The sequence below is a fragment of the Triplophysa rosa genome, linkage group LG6 (genome assembly GCF_024868665.1).
Source record: "Triplophysa rosa linkage group LG6, Trosa_1v2, whole genome shotgun sequence".
Taxonomy (NCBI): domain Eukaryota; kingdom Metazoa; phylum Chordata; class Actinopteri; order Cypriniformes; family Nemacheilidae; genus Triplophysa; species Triplophysa rosa.
In genome coordinates this window covers 1,090,333-1,106,790 of record NC_079895.1, presented here as the reverse complement: position 1 = coordinate 1,106,790, position 16,458 = coordinate 1,090,333, and the positions used below count along the sequence as shown (strand labels likewise).

Here is a 16,458-nt window from a genome sequence, read left to right as displayed (position 1 = left end):
TTTTTGAAAGCGGTTTTCGGAGTTTAATGATTGGCTAAATCCAAATGAAAATCTGAGTTTTTTCTCATGTAAATCCACATCTTGCCAACCGGGTACAAGACTGGAGATGAATACATTAGGTTTTATTTACAGTTTTCATTCGTACAGAGAGAAATGAAAGATTATGGATTGATGTTTACCTCTAAACCAACTCTCCATGTCATTTATACAGGTCAGATCCTCAAACACACAACATCTGACTCGATCACAGTTAAGGAAGATCTTCTCTGTGGCTGACTGTGAGTTAGAAAATAACTGACCTCTGGACATCACATCCTCCTCCACTCCTGTCATTGTTAAAATCTGTATTAAAACTCATTTATATTGCTACTTTGTTTTATTCTCTTTAGTTTCCCTCGTACAGCATTTTAGTAAACACTTGGTTTTTTTCCATTGCTTTATACATTAACTGACCTGTTTTTCTCATTATTGCAGTCAACATGCATTGCAATTCAAAACTGTTTTTTGCATAGTCATTTCACAAGACTCGTTTGAATGTCAAAGCTGTATCATTTTATTTATGTTACAGATGTTGTGTTTATTCACGAGTCATGAGTACATATAAACACAAAATTGCACACCTTAAATTGATCATTTGACGTTTCTCGCGATTGTCTCACATTCGCGCGCGTTAAGGTGTGCTGGTTCATGTGAACGAGAAATGCCATCATTGGTGCCTTGTCTGTCACGGGAGGGGTGAGGGAGAAGCGGCACACGAGTGACTCGCGCTACAGTTCGGAGAACCTGATGAACAGCAGGACTAGAAACGAGTCTCCAACAAGGACAGACGCGCGCGGCGCTTTGTTCGCTCTATCCAAACAGTGAAGGCGAAATCCTACTCAAAATGGAGCAAAGACTTTTGTTCGTGTGGATAGTTGGAATGACACTAATTTGCATTTTGGTTGTGTCAGACGTTGTGTCCGAGGAACGAACGGTGAGATATAAAATATACGAGGAGGTTCGTCCGCCTACGGTCATCGGAACGCTAGCCAGCAATGTAACCTGGACCCCGGACAAAACCCGGACCTTTCCCGGAATACGGTTTAAACTGATGAGTCCATCCCCTGGCACCTTTATCCGATTTAGAGAAAGCGACGGAAGGCTTACGGTCGAGGAGCGCATCGACCGGGAGCGCGTGTGCAAGCGAAATCCGCGGTGCGTAATCACGTTTGATGTGGCTTTTGTGTCCGCCGAGCAGTTCGAGCTTTTCCACGTCGAAGTGGAAGTGATGGACGTCAACGACAACTCGCCGGAGTTTCCGCGCGCCGAGTGCACCATCGATATCTCCGAGAGCGCGGCGGTGGGGACGCGCATCCCTTTGGACGCAGCCGAGGACGCGGACGTGGGCTCAAACTCCATCCAGTCCTACCACATCACTGAAAACACTCACTTCAGCATCGATGTCATTACGAGGGTGGATGGGGTTAAATATGCGGAGCTGGTGCTAGTGAAGGTGCTGGACCGAGAAAGTCGCGCGTTTTACGCACTAAAGCTCGTGGCGACGGACGGAGGACATCCTCCGAAAAGCGGTTCCACCAATGTGACCGTAAAAGTCAAAGACGCCAATGACAACAGTCCGGTTTTTGACCAGAGCCATTACTCTATCGATTTGCCAGAGGATGCGCCCGTCGACTCTGTCGTATTGGATTTAAACGCCATCGATCCGGATGAGGGTCTAAGCGGGGAGGTTGTGTACGAACTAGGCAAGCAAGTTACAACAAAGATAAGACAACAGTTCAAAATGGATTACAAAACGGGACAGTTGACTCTGCGAAGTCCTGTCGATTACGAGGACGAGACTACGTATGAAATCGACGTGCAAGCCACCGATTTGGGACAAAATCCGGTCCCTTCCGTGTGTAAAATTATCGTTAATATAGGAGATGTGAACGACAACCCTCCCGAAATAATCATCACATCTATCACACCTCTAATAGATGGCGTTGCGCACGTTAGCGAAGCGACAAGTCCAGACATCCTGGTGGCTTTAATAAGCATCAAAGACAAGGACACTGGGGCGAATGGACAAGTCAGCTGCACTCTTAACGGCGGACAGAGCAACTTCAGACTCAAAAGAGCTTACGAGGGCAGTTACACAATAGTCACGATGGCACCCCTCGACAGAGAAAAACTCCCGGAGTATAATCTGACTGTGGTGGCTGAGGATTTCGGTGCGCCACCGTTACGCACGGTCACCAGTTTTATCATACGGCTTACAGACGTCAATGACAATGCCCCTGTGTTTAGCGCAAAGATATACGAGGGCTTTATAGAGGAAAACCAACTGCCTGGTACCTACATCACCACAGTGCTGGCCAGCGATCGAGATTCGGGTCTCAACGGGGAAATAACCTACGAGCTTTTTGACTCGGACACCAACAGCGTCTCCAGGTTTGCCATCATGAATCAAGCGGGTAACGTTTACGCCCTCCAAAGTTTCAATTACGAGGTCGCAAAGAGGCTGGATTTGCGCGTCCAGGCCAGTGACAGAGGATGGCCACAGCTTCACACCAATGCTGTTCTCGTCATCAATATTGTTGATCAGAACGACAACGCCCCCTCTATTACACAGCCACCCCTTAACAATGGCTCTGCCGAAATCCAGCTGCCCAGAGACGCGCCTCCCGGGTACATCGTCGCCCGAATAACGGCGAAAGATTTGGACGCGGGTTTAAATGCCGAGCTCACCTACAAGCTTTACGACGGGGGGGATTTTGGCTTCGCAATCGATCCCAATACGGGGGAAATATACATCAACCGCAAGATTGCGCACGACGCGTTCGACATATGGAAAGTGTTGGTGACGGTCAATGACAACGGACACCCGTCACTAACTTCAACAGCCACTATTCATTTCACTTTTACCGAGTCTGCGCCTTCAAACGGCAATTTCTACGACGAAAGACAGGAGGAGGAGCCCAAACATTGGATGCTGGTTTTAATACTGGCCCTGACGAGCTCTTCTGTGCTCTTTTTTGTTGTTTTGTCGTATATATTATGCAGAAGTCGCAGGAACGGACAGAAGAGACGCGCAGAGGATGTTCCTTATTCTAAAGAGAATCACGCCGTGTCCGTGATCTCTAACCAGACCGCCAATGTGTTTGACGCGCACACGACTGTCATAAACACTCCTGAAAAACTCCACAGCAGCGTGCAGGCGACTGCCGAAGCGTTTGAGGAAGCCCCGCAGACCTTCAAGAACAAATACAGGAGTGTGGCGGGGGAAATAGATGTAAGGGGTGACACTTCGTGTGTGTGTGGTCTTGTTTGTCTTTCCTTGTGGAAAGTCAAACCTGAGATCTACATATGATGCTTGTTTGAAAATGTTAAAATGCAAAGGTTTGTGTAAGAGATTGGTTTAGGGGTACAGTGCAAGTCCTCACAAAGATACCAAAACAAATGTGTGTGAGTGTGTGAGTGAGTGTGACTGTGTGTGTTCTTTATTCAATAACTGTACTGATTGAACCCGTCTGCTGCCAAAGACAAGTAAGGAATGAGCGTCACAACAAAAAATACTTCAACACCGCAAAGCTACTTCATGAGCCAGATCTCTGTGCATATGGAGTTATTCTTTGGTTTAATGTTGAAACTATAAACTGTCTCAGCATCAGATAACACCTAGAGTCTTACTCTTAAAAACAGAAAGCGCCCCTTTTGTTGCGTATTCCGGTGTGCATCCTATAACGGTGACATTTGATTCACAAAATTGATGAATTAACAAAAGTTTGCATCTTAATAAAATCAAATGATTTTATACAAAATAAAAGAGTTTACAGTCACCGGCACCCATGATCATAAGCACTACCTTTGGGGTTTTATTGGGACATACTGGAGGACATTGTTTAACAAAAAGACAGTCAAATGAGTAAATGAAATGTTTGAAGGAGGGCATTAACGTGACCTTTTCACATGACCTTGGACCTTTTAGTCCAACATTTCACGCGTCTCTGCATGTTTTCGCAGGGATACTCTACTTTGCCTGGTTATGGTAAAGAGACGGCACGACCCATCACAGTATGGAAAGGGAACTCGATGATGACCATCGCAGTGAGAGATCCACACATAAGCGGGAAGGACAGTGGGAAAGGAGACAGCGATGTGAACGACAGCGATTCTGACATCAGTGAAGGCATGAAGAAAGACTACACTTCATATAAAGGTTAGAACTCAAACTCACCCCACTGACCCATTCACAAATCTTTCAGTTTCCATTTCTGTCTGCTATTATTTCAAACCGGTAACATTGGGTTTAGTGTGGAGATTATGATGCAAAAGATGAACAGAAACTCTGTGTGTTGTGCTGTAGGGTATAGATCATGTTTATAGAAGCACATAACGCAGTCTGACATTGATCTGTACTGACTCTGTACACAAACAAATCATGAAATGTGTCTGGTGCTTGTGTTGAAACAAGACGTTTAAAATAGAAGCGTGAAAATAAAAAGACAAACTTAACAAGATTTCAGGAGTGACGGACTAACCACTGTACTGTACGTACACTGTAAAAACTGTCTGTAGAAGTGACAGTATTACTGGCAGCAGTTTGCCAGTAACTTACTGTAGATTTACATTCATGTAATTTACTGGTAACAGTTTGAACATTAAACATTAACAAGTCTTTATCTTTACAGAAATAAACTATAAAATACGGTGGCCGGGAAGTGCAAAACAAAACAACAAATCGCAAAACTAAAAACAAATCTAGAAGCAAAATCAAAAATCAAAATGACAAATCTTAAAACGCAATATCAAATCTAAAAACAGAATAGCAAATCTTAAAACACAACAACAATTCGGGAAACAAAATAACAAGTCAGAAACCACATCGACAAGTCAGAAAGCAAAATGACAAATCAGTCAAACCGGAAAAGGTAGGTATTTTGTTGAAATGGGATAGCTACTGCTGATTGGATGAAACTCCTGTCAATCAAGATATCCAGGACGCTCAATGAGAAAGGACATGCATATGTGATACAGCGCATATTCATTGATTAAGGTTCAAAAGCCACATTTTGTTAATAAAGTTGAAACGGGCGATGCATTAGGAGTAGATGCGTGTCTGTTTCACACTGCGTGCATGAGCAGAGTCGGCGTGAGCCCTGAGCAGCACGCATAGACTGCCTGTGTACCATCCATGATCGTTTTCCCCTCACAAGATACAATATAAGCATATGACATGATATGTACTTTAATCTGTGTCCCTGTTGGTTATGATGAGAGAGACTGACGCGTTTGTTTTCACTTATAAATAAAAACATAAACCTATAACAATACTGTGAAAACGCGCATCTGACGCGTGCGGTGTGGCTAAGTCGTTCTAACATCTCTTTATATTCGTTCACATTTTTTTACAGTTGTACAAACAAAACCATAGCAAAGTTATCGCTTTCCAGCTTGGCTTCACACATCGGCCGAGACGCACAGCACCGCATCGCGTACACCGCACGCATAAGCGAAACAAACGGTCGCGTCAGTCACTCTCTCATCATAACCCACAGGGACGCAGATTAAAGTACATATCATGTCATATGCTTATATTGTATCTTGTGAGGGGAAAACGATCATGGATGGTACACAGGCAGTCTATGCGTGCTGCTCAGGGCTCACGCCGCGCGACGACTCTGCTCATGCACGCAGTGTGAAACAGACACGCATCTACTCCTAATGCAAGATGAGCCCGTTTCAACTTTATTAACAAAATGTGGCTTTTGAACCTTAATCAATGATATGCGCTGTATCACATATGCATGTCCTTTCTCATTGAGCGTCCTGGATATCTTGATTGACAGGAGTTTCATCCAATCAGCAGTAGCTATCCCATTTCAACAAAATACCTACCTTTTCCGGTTTGACTGATTTGTCGTTTTGCTTTCTGACTTGTCGTTTTGCTTTCTGACTTGTCAATGTGGTTTCTGACTTGTTATTTTGTTTCCCGAATTGTTGTTGTGTTTTAAGATTTGCTATTCTGTTTTTAGATTTGATATTGCGTTTTAAGATTTGTCATTTTTATTTTTTATTTTGCTTTTAGATTTGTTTTTAGTTTTGCAACTTGTTGTTTTGTTTTGCACTTCTCGGCCACGGTAATAAAATAACAGCCTCATGCAAAGCATTCTGAAAAAAACAACAGAAAAAGGCTGATGGGGATTTCTGGTTCCCAGAATGCTTTGCATGAGGCTGTTATTCTATAGTTTATTTCTGTAAGGATAAAGACTTGTTAATGTGTAATGTTCATTTATCTTTGAAGAAACTGTTGCCAATAAATCACTTAAATGTAAATCTACAGTAAGATACTGTTTTTTTATAGTTTACTGGCAACAAGCTGCATAACTACAGCAAAAAAATGCAGTGTAACATCTATAAAGTTTTACTTAACATACTGTTAAAGGTGCAGTTCCCCGTGATGCCAATTTTCAACCCTTATTAGTGTGTAATGTCGCTGTTAGACCATAAATAATACCTGCAAAGTGATAAAGTTCAAAGCCAAGCGAGATATTGTGTTTAACAGAATTCGCTTTACAAGGACTACAGAGAACGGCTGGAATCGGACGAAAGCCCTCTACTTCCCGGGTACATGATGTCACTATTCCCAGTGTTTTTAGTAACCTCCGCCCAAAGGAATACGCCAAAAAAGGGACGAGGCCTTCCTTAGAGAAGAGGAAGAGCCGCTGGAGTAGTGTTTGGTTATCAGAGATTGTAAACATTTGACTGAGCTGCACGCTAAACTACTTTCATCACAGTCCTACAGCTGGTCATAAGAGTTCAGCGACACACATTCTAAGAGAACCAACGCTCAAATAACAGCTTCATGACTTTAACATCGGCTGTGAAAGCTGTTCTGTGTAACACACTGATATTGTGTGTGTGTGCGCATACCTCTAAAACACTTCTATCAAACGTCCTTTGAAGTCCTGCTTGCAAATGTCTCCTGGTCAATCTGCTTGTTTTATTATCTACTTGGGTCCAATATAAAAACGCTTCTGTTATTAGTGTTAATTAATATAACCGGTCCGACCCAATCGGTCCGGTGTCATTTCCCTCGCCATAGTAGGAAACAAATCGCGATCTCAAACAAAGATTGAGGTTTGCACATGCACTAGCAGACCTCCGTTACACTTCGATGGATCCGCATGTGTTTAACTGATGAAGTGAAGTTGACGCCATTGTTACCGTTTATTGCTAAAAGCCAAAGTTTATGAACACACGTGCACTGAGAGATGGACCGACCAATCACAACAGCCTGAGAAGCGGAAGCTCGCTGATATGGTGTGGGTGGGACATCTTCAGACACCAATTGGGGAACCAATCACGACAGACCTGGTCAGCTTTACCAATCAGAGCCTTTCGGAAGGAGGGATTTTATAGAAACCGGAAAAAATCCAGTCGTTTTGTGAGAAGAGGGACAGCGGTGAACGATAGTCTTGAAATATGTGAAATATAAAGCATTTTTTTTAAACTAGAAACATGACCATCCACTGTTAAACATCCAGAAAACACCATCAAAGCTTGAAAAACAGCCAACGTCTCCGATATTTCTCCTAAAATTGCGTAAAAACAAATCAAATGCGAGTGTAAATATTAAAACACATGAAGAGTCTGGAGGTGTAAAATGAATGTAAATTGTTGAGGTCAAATGATCTGGATTTGAAATGTTTGAGTTCACATTGAGATCTTCGATAACATTGACTTTTGATTGCAGACGAGACAGATCTGAGCTCAGTTTGACACATCGTTGACATCTCTTCTCAAACTCTCATGACAGACACATTTGTCAGACTCTTTATCTCAGGAGAAATATTTGAGAGACAGATGAGACTTAAGCAACGGTTTCCATTTGCTCTTCATTTAATCTCATTGATGCCGTTATATTTGCTGCTGTAATGAGGTGTCACAAGAATTAGTCAAGCAAACATTGACTTCGTAGTTAAAGTAGAGAGATGCTGACGGTAATGAGATGTGGATCAGGTTGGTTAACTCCAGGTCAGGGTGGATTCATCTCTCTAGTGCAACCTTATTCAATTCTAATAAATGAAAGTTCGTAAACAAGGGAACTGTGCGGTCATCTGTCTGTGTGGACTGACATTTGTTTCTATCCAAATCACTCACAAAAATGTCTTTTCACAGGTCTGTGGGCCTGCACCAGTGAGTGCCGTATCCTGGGTCATTCGGACCGATGCTGGAGTCCATCTGTAAGCAGAACCAGCGCAAGCGTTAATCCCAGACATCTGTCGACCTTCTCAAGGACACGTCCGTCCTCACAGGGCACGCTGCAGAGAAGCGGCTTTGAGACGGCCCTGCAGAGCCTCACGGAGGATCAACAGACTCAATATGATTACATTCATGTTTGCTCTCCACAGTCACAGAGACGACAAGATATCACAGTATTCACACATTCTACAGAAGCCATCCAGACAAACAGTCCCGCGAGATTTACAGACGCTTGATACCTCAATATCATGTCCGTGTATATACTTCGATCCTCAACTCTATTGTTTTGTATATATATATATATATATGTGCATAATATATTTTAAACAGTGTTCTTTTATCATAGCATGATTCAAATGATTGTAATGTGATTGTGTTTGTAATTCACTTTGTCACACAGCTGCACTACACAATACATAGCTTTTTTGCAGCGACAGTATTCGTTTAAAGGTCCAGGTTACTACTTTTATAAATGATGATATTTACTTGAACACGTTGTTTCTTTAAAAAACACGAGAAATAAAATAAGATACTATACATTTGACAGTTTTGCATCATTGATATGGGTCAGTTACTCGTTACTAGCTACTAATGACATATTCAATAGTGTAATTAGAATACAGCACAAATCACGCTCTCCAAAAAGTATTTAATTACTTATTACTAATTTCTATATCCTACATCAACCTTGATTAGAATTGATTCAAGGATAGACATGAAACGGCTCTTTTAATTCATTCAAATAAATAACTACATAACGTATTCTTATTAACTGACCAAAGTATTACAAATGTGAGAATAATATATTAAAGCACAGATTTTAAAGTTAGACTTAGAATCTTGATGTCAATTCCACTATTGCACACACACATATTACACACAGTATTTAGTTTAATTACAGAAAAAATTTGAGTAATCCCTTACTTTACTTTTTTAAGGGAAAGGTAATTAAATTACAGTAACAAGTTTCACCCAACACTGTATACAGGTCAAAAGTTTGGCACGCGCTCCTGAATTGTCATTCTTAAAAGTGTTTGCTGTTAAAGGCTTACGGTTGCCTGCTATACGCTGTCTTCATGAAAACAACAACAAAAATTGTATTATACGAAAAGTTAATTTTCAAAAACAGAACTTTTAGAAATGTTAAAAAATCATGTTTTATTGTGTTAGTTAAGGCTGGAAGACTTTTGCTCAGATTTTGCGCAGATATTCAGTCTGGACATGGTGCAGAAAGTCTGCGCTAGTCTGCAGATTTGATCGCGTAGTGTGCCATGCCCTGTTTTTCTCAAAATGTCTGCAAGTGTGTGATGTCTAGATTTTTTTAATCTGTTCAGATTTTAAAAGTCCTGTAGTGTATTCCAGCCTTTAGCTGCATTTTTAAGCTATTATTATTATTTATACAAAACAACCCAACTGCTGTTTGATCGATATCACTTGAAATGCACACAAAAAACATGATTTTTGAAAATTGTCTTTTTTGCACATGAACTCTTCATATGTACAAGATTGACGTGGATGGACAGTGAAGGAAGGACAGTATATAAAAACAGCCTCAGTCCTGTTATAAACATATCCCAGCATGCACCTCATGACAGAATGATCAGATCTGCGATCAAAAGAAAGGGTAGCGACTGTGATGATGCTCAAACTGAAAAAAATTGAAAAATATTATGAATCATTTTTTATCTACTGTCCTGATTAAGCGAAAAGGCAAAAGAACAAAATGACCATGAATGATGCTGTTTAACATCGGCATCCTTTGCTGCATTAGTCTTCGTTCTGCCTTTAAAATTGACATATTTCTCACAAACAACATTATAACAGATGTTGACATTCACTGACTACTTGAGCATCAATGAATGCTTGTGTGAATCTCTACCGTCACTGTAAAGAACTCAAATGTGTTGAAAAGATGCTGGAAACCCAAAAATAGTGCAGATTTTTCTAAAGAACAGTGGACAGTTCCTCTGCTCAGGAGTCCAAACAAAGACTCAACACAACATGACCAAACACACAAACAATCACCGAAGGAGAAATTCTCAAATCTTTGGTAGTGTATAAATGAATCAAGTCTTCAGTAAAGCTAGAATTTGTTTAATTCACCAATAGTTTTTCTGACTCTTTCCATACATTAAGAACCACGGCTGATGAACATTCAGACGTTTGTTTAAAGGCGGACCAATTAACCTAAAATCCCCAAAAATGTCGTCTGGTTTGTGTGATTTCTGAAGTCAAATCCTCCAGCAGAATTCCAGTCTTGACCCCACAGTTTAGTTTCTCCGGGAGTTGGTTTTCCCCCTTGATTTTTTCCTCCTGTCACGTACACGCAACATTTCTTCACAGAAGCTTCTGAAGGTCTCAAAGCCCTGCTTTCAGAAGACTGAGCTCCACGATGGAGGCGACATCAGAAAAACTTCCTCTTGAGGTACAGCCTGTTTTCATACTGGTTTATTTCTTGAAAGTACATGATTCTGCTTTACATCAGAATTCTCTTCCACACTGAGTGTGTGTTTGATTGTAATAAATCAGGCGTATGATGGTGTGATCATGAAGCCCAGCGGATCCAGTCGTCTCCGGAGAACCCTGATCGCTGCCTTCATTGCAGGAGCTCTTGTGCTGCTGGTTGGAGGAATCGGCGGATTTTACCTTTGGCAAGACACCGATAAAGAAGTATGTAGAATCTCTTGGAGCAGCACACTTGTCTCAGCTGTTTCAGTTCAAAATGAACTAATGTGTTCTGCAAAATGTTGCGTTTCTCCGACTAATACCTGCACATAAATTACCACAAGATGTTCTTGTTATTCAGCAGATTGTTGCTGTGTGCTTTTTTGTCTAGTTAGTGTAAAGTTTACACTGTCAAGTAAAAAGCATCTGTTTCACTCCATATCCCAAATGAAAAATACCATAGTACATTGTAGTATTTACTAAAGCGGAGTAAAGTTTCAAAATACTATGGTGTTTTTAACCTTACTATAGTATATGAATAAAGTGTCCGATTACAATTCTTACTATTGTAAATACCAAAATATTGTAAAGTATTTTTAATGTGGGATGGACCATTTTTTATCATGGTAAAAAGTCTCCGTCTCTATTTTGCGTTTGTTTAAAACCCCCAAACTTAATTTTTAGTTCATAAGACTTTTATGATCGTATTAATAGACACTATTAGAGACACTATTTGTAGAAACGCATTTGTCAGGATCAGCTGAAATGAACTAGAGAAGGCGAAACGCTGCTTAAAATGGTGAAAAACTTCTAAGTCATGTGACCTAAAATCTTGATGTTGATGAAGAAAAGTACCATCCATCCAAAAACTGTCTAAGACACACAACAATATAATGAAAACTCGGTAAAAATAATTCAATGATGTTGTGGGAATCGTTTAAAGCAGCAGTCTGCCGTGTGCTTGCGTGTGCAGTTATAAGTCTCCATTGATTTCGGACACGACTGGTATTTCCTTGAAAGAAAAAACCCCGAGCAGGTTGAAGAGTAGAGACAAAGAGCTCTCTGTAGTCCCACCGTGTTTATACTGGAAGGAAAGACTGTGCAAACATATTAACATGCAGCAAAAACTGCTGCACAGAAACTGCACCAGTAACGCTGGGTTTCTAATACAGATTCCAACCTGACCGTAAGACATCGTTGAGATTACTGGAGAGCAAATGGAAACTTAGTCTCATGTGCGTCTCACATATTTCTCTTGAGAAAAAGACACGATTTGACCTCTACAATCGACATTATTTACACCTCCACACTCTTTGCGTGTTATAATAATTAAAGCATCTGAGACTGTTGATATCTAAATCAACACAACTGGGAAATCCTCTGAGCTATAAAAGAGCAACATCAGAGCACATTTGTTATCAATCTGTGGCAAGAGTCAGAACTCACTAATAACTCTGTAAAACAATCTGTAATTATTTTTATTGGACGGTCCATGAAAACAGTCCAGTGAAATATAGCGGACGCGCACATGTGATGGACTCGTGTTGTTGTGTTGGAACAGGCGATCGCTGCAGACTACAGCCGCAACATCAACATAAAGATGATCGACGATTCCTTTGAGCTGAACTCCGAGAGCAATCCGGAGGGATTCACAACAGCCGCCGGAGACGGGAACATTCTGGAAGCTCACGATTTTAAAGCTGTGAGTAGCACAACATAATCCTATTCATCTCATTTCACAGCCACTTTAAATGCAATTACCTCTGGCCTCTTTTTAAAGGGCATAACCGCAATGAGGTTTCCTGCAGGAGAAAAGTGTTACATCAGATCCCAAAGCAGAAGTAAACCATCCGAGGTGAGAATGAATGATCTCTGAACTGACAAAAGTCGTTTTATGTACTCACTGGCCATTTGTCACATGCAAGGTTTTATTTGCAGGAAACGCAAGTATCATGTGTTATGTAAGGGATAGCGTACAGGCAGCCGGATGTTACGGCAGAAGTAAGCCCCTTGTAACACACTGAAGGGGCGATAACAGCCGGCTGCCTGTACGCTATCCCGCTTATTACACGTGAGGAAAAAACTGGACGTGAAATGTGATTTTGAAATATTTTATTAGCTCATTTTTACCGACCTTCTGTGCAGGAAAAGCTGTTTACTTTCGGTGTTAAGGTAAGAAACAACATTCAAATGTCACAAACAGGCAATTTGGTTGAATCATTTGTAAATATAATATCATATATGTGATTAAAAGATATATTGATAATATTGATATTTAATTTATCAAAAAAAAAACATCAAAATATGTTATATGGGAAATTTAACGAACCTGCAAATGTCGCGACTGGCCAATCAGAATCAAGCATTCCAACGAATGCCGTGTAATACACGAAATGACAAACACTTCTCAATGCTAATAGACTAAATAGGCATTACAATTTAACAATCGTTTCATTTTTGCATAAAAAAAACCTTCCCATATAGCTAAAAGAGTGTACGTTTTGGTTTTCCTTCTTCTCTTCCTCGAAAGGCAAAAGTGATGCTCTCATCGTTTTGTGCCTCATGATTTGCTTATAAAACTCTGATTAATATCTATATCAGGAGACAGAGATCATGACAGTCAAATCTGATGTGGATTCTGTGGTTTGGATTGTATCTGAGGAACCTCTGAAGGACAGCCGTTTTCTCAGCCCGGAAATACTGAGATTCTGTGGAAATCTGCCCGTTTACTGGCAGCGTCCTGCAATGCCACGAGGTATTTCACATTTACATTCAACAAACCTGAAATCACACGAGCCACTACCACATCACACGAAGAACTAAAACACAAACTTCACATTATTCTACAAGTTGTTTAGGAAACTTGATCATTATTTTGCACGGTGGATGATCAACAAAACATAACACTGAAGAAGACCTGAGCTAACTCTGTAGAGAGTAAATTAACTGGGAGTTTTGGGCTCTTTGGAATTGATTCAGTTTACATTCACCCAAACAAACTGGCCAGAACATTTACATGTATTCATTTGGCAGACGCTTTTATCCAAAGCGACTTATAGGAGAGCATTTTGTCAACACGCTAAACAGAACCGTTGGTCTACAGGGCCATGCTACTAGGAGGATGAAAGCTGGAGTAAGCAAGGGAGAGAATGAACAACAAGATTTATTTTTATTTTTATCAGACGGAGTTATTGGTTAGACAAATAAATGCGGAACAGGTATGTTTTGAGCTGTTTTTGGAAAGTTGTGAAGGATGCTGCAGCTCGGGTGGAGGCTGGTAGAGCTGTATACCACAAAACAACACTTAGAACAGGGGTTTTCAAACGGGGGTCCGGGGACCCCCAGAGGGCCTCCAGAAGGTTGCAAGGGGTCCAAATTGTTGCCGACTATTTAGGTTTAGAAACAATGTGTTGTCTTTATAATATCCTATTCACTATTTATCTAACAGATTTTTAACGTTTCTTTACACAGAAAAAATATAGATTGATGTATATTTTAGAAAAGGGGGTCCCTCGCGAAAGGTTAATCATATTTGAGGGTCCTTGGCATCATAAAGTTTGAAAACCCCTGACTTAGAACACTCGGCAACCATAAAACAACGCTTTAGCAACCGATTCACCGGCACACCTGACCGTTATTGCTGAGAAATCCATTCAACCTGATGGTGGGCTTTATATTCTCATCTGTCTGAGGCCTCATCCACACGAAGCCAGAGCGTTCCCTGTCCGATCCTTATATTTCCTATTCACGGCGTCGTCTCAAGAAATATCTGCATGGCATGGTAATTCTGCCACAGAGATCCACTAAAAACTGAGAAGACTTGGAGCAATTCCGCATAAACTGTGCACGCTGGGGAGATGACGTCATCATTTAAGAAAACATACGGGTCGGCTATACACACAATAACGCAACGGTGGCGTTTTCAGATTTATCCAATCTGGGACCCGGTTTAAACAAAATAGCGGTTTCAGGGTCCCAAAACGCCGGATCCATGTGAACGAAACGCCGGAATGATACAAAATCTTTACATAGACAGCTAGACGCGTCTTCGTGTGGATGCGGCCTCTGACATCTTTATAATCTCATCTAACAAAAAGTACATGTTTAATTATCGAACTTGTTTTCAGACATTACATTTGTGGATGACAACAGCTGTGACATCGTGTGGTGCAATGACGGTGACCAAAATCTCTCTGTGTGTAAGATGAAACTGCATGTCTTTATTAAACGTCTCTGTTGTTTCCGAAGCGTTGCGGAAGAGAAGAAGCGTGAGGCGACAGAGACGACAGAATGACGGGAGATTAAACCAAAGACAGTCGAGAGGTCGAAACACCACATCCGCTGAAAACCATCAGAGAGGATCTGAGTTCAACTCTGAAAACCCATATCACGTGAGCATCATTGACATACAGTAACGTGACGGCACTTGTCAGGTGCAAATCTCTTACCTCATTCAGTGACCTTTGACCTCTTCTCTTCTCCAGCGTAACCAGGAAGCTGAAGAGACGATGACCTTCGACTCCATGTTGGATCATCGTGGCATCTGTTGTGCAGAATGTCGGCGCAGTTACACTCACTGTGAGCGAGTTTGTGAGCCTCTCGGTGGTTATGAGCCGTGGCCGTACAACTATCATGGCTGTCGGCCCGTGTGCAGGGTCATCATGCCCTGTCGCTGGTGGGTCGCTCGGATCATGGGCCTCGTGTAGGGACACCCGAGCTGTCCTAAATATGGTGCGATTAGATATAAGATGCAATAAGAATAAAGAACTCAAATCTCTGATAGAAACATTTATGGAATAAATAATAGACATGGAGGTTTTTTATTTCTGATATCTATTACAAATAAACATACCTGCCAAAAGCTATTGTCTTATATACTTACATTATTATTGTTTTTTGAAACAGTTACGTATGGGAAGATTGTTTAAAAGACTGTTTGGGGACACAGCGGTGAAGAAATGACACATTTTAACATTTTCTTTTTTTTAGTTGACACACAGTTTATTTGGCCAGTCATGTATTTCAAGTTGGTTTAAACCAGTATCCTGTGTCTGCGAGTTAACCTATTCTTACAAACTCTTCTGTGTAGGCATTAATATCTTAAGATTGTTTTGGTAGTAAACATTGAGCTAATCCAGAAATGAATCCTCTCAGATATTAATGTCTGGATTACAGAGTATAAACCTGTTTTTGCATCCAATATTACAGGGAAACATTGAGTAAATACCTTGTCCAGTAATGTCCTGTAATTTTAGCTGTGAAATTAGCATCTTTGTATTGAGCAGTAGATCACCTAAATACCTGCAAATGAAGAAAACATGTAGTTTGGGGGTTAAAACAAATACAAAACAGAGACGGAGAATGATTGTTCTGCAATACTTTTTTATCTCTCAAGAGAAATATCTGAGATGACGAGACCTATAAGCATCAGTTTCTATTTGCTCTCCATTTAATCTCATTGATGTCTAGGAGAAATAATTATATATAAGTATATAATTATATGTTATTATTCAGTGGGTTACTTTAACTTGTTACATTGTTAAAGATAAATAAATGTATTAGAAGCCAAATGCAAAAGATGCATTTTCACCAGTTCCCCCTGGAAATCTGTATAACCCCCCATCTCCCTCTCTCTCTCTCTCTCTCTCTCTCTCTCTCTCTCTCTCTCTCTCTCTCTCTCTCTCTCTCTCTCTCTCTCTCTCTCTCTCTCTCTCTCTCTCTCTCTCTCTCTCTCTCTCTCTCTCTCTCTCTCGCTCTCTCTCTCTCTCT

General features: G+C 40.9%; 2 protein-coding genes across 4 annotated transcripts; both read left to right on the top strand.

Moving 5' to 3' along the window:
• Nucleotides 1-709: 709 nt before the first annotated feature.
• si:ch211-199f5.1 (protocadherin-8) lies at nt 710-8,767 on the top strand. The gene is made up of 3 exons (XM_057336818.1): nt 710-3,271; nt 4,003-4,198; nt 8,161-8,767. Exons 1-3 carry the CDS (start codon nt 884-886, stop codon nt 8,478-8,480), a joined length of 2,904 nt encoding a protein of 967 aa, XP_057192801.1. The 5' UTR covers nt 710-883; the 3' UTR covers nt 8,481-8,767.
• Nucleotides 8,768-10,608: 1,841 nt separating this feature from the next.
• Nucleotides 10,609-15,540, top strand: cnmd (chondromodulin). Of its 3 annotated transcripts, none has more exons than XM_057336460.1 (8): nt 10,609-10,669; nt 10,774-10,914; nt 12,251-12,391; nt 12,470-12,544; nt 12,835-12,861; nt 13,351-13,444; nt 14,938-15,080; nt 15,174-15,540. In XM_057336460.1, the coding sequence occupies exons 1-8, from the start codon at nt 10,637-10,639 to the stop codon at nt 15,393-15,395; spliced, it is 876 nt and encodes a 291-aa protein (XP_057192443.1). In that variant the 5' UTR covers nt 10,609-10,636; the 3' UTR covers nt 15,396-15,540. The 3 variants fall into 3 exon arrangements, with proteins under 3 accessions (XP_057192443.1, XP_057192441.1, XP_057192442.1); XM_057336458.1 differs by having other exon boundaries at nt 13,291-13,444; XM_057336459.1 differs by lacking the exon at nt 12,835-12,861 and having other exon boundaries at nt 13,291-13,444.
• The last annotated feature ends 918 nt before the right edge of the window (nt 15,541-16,458 follow it).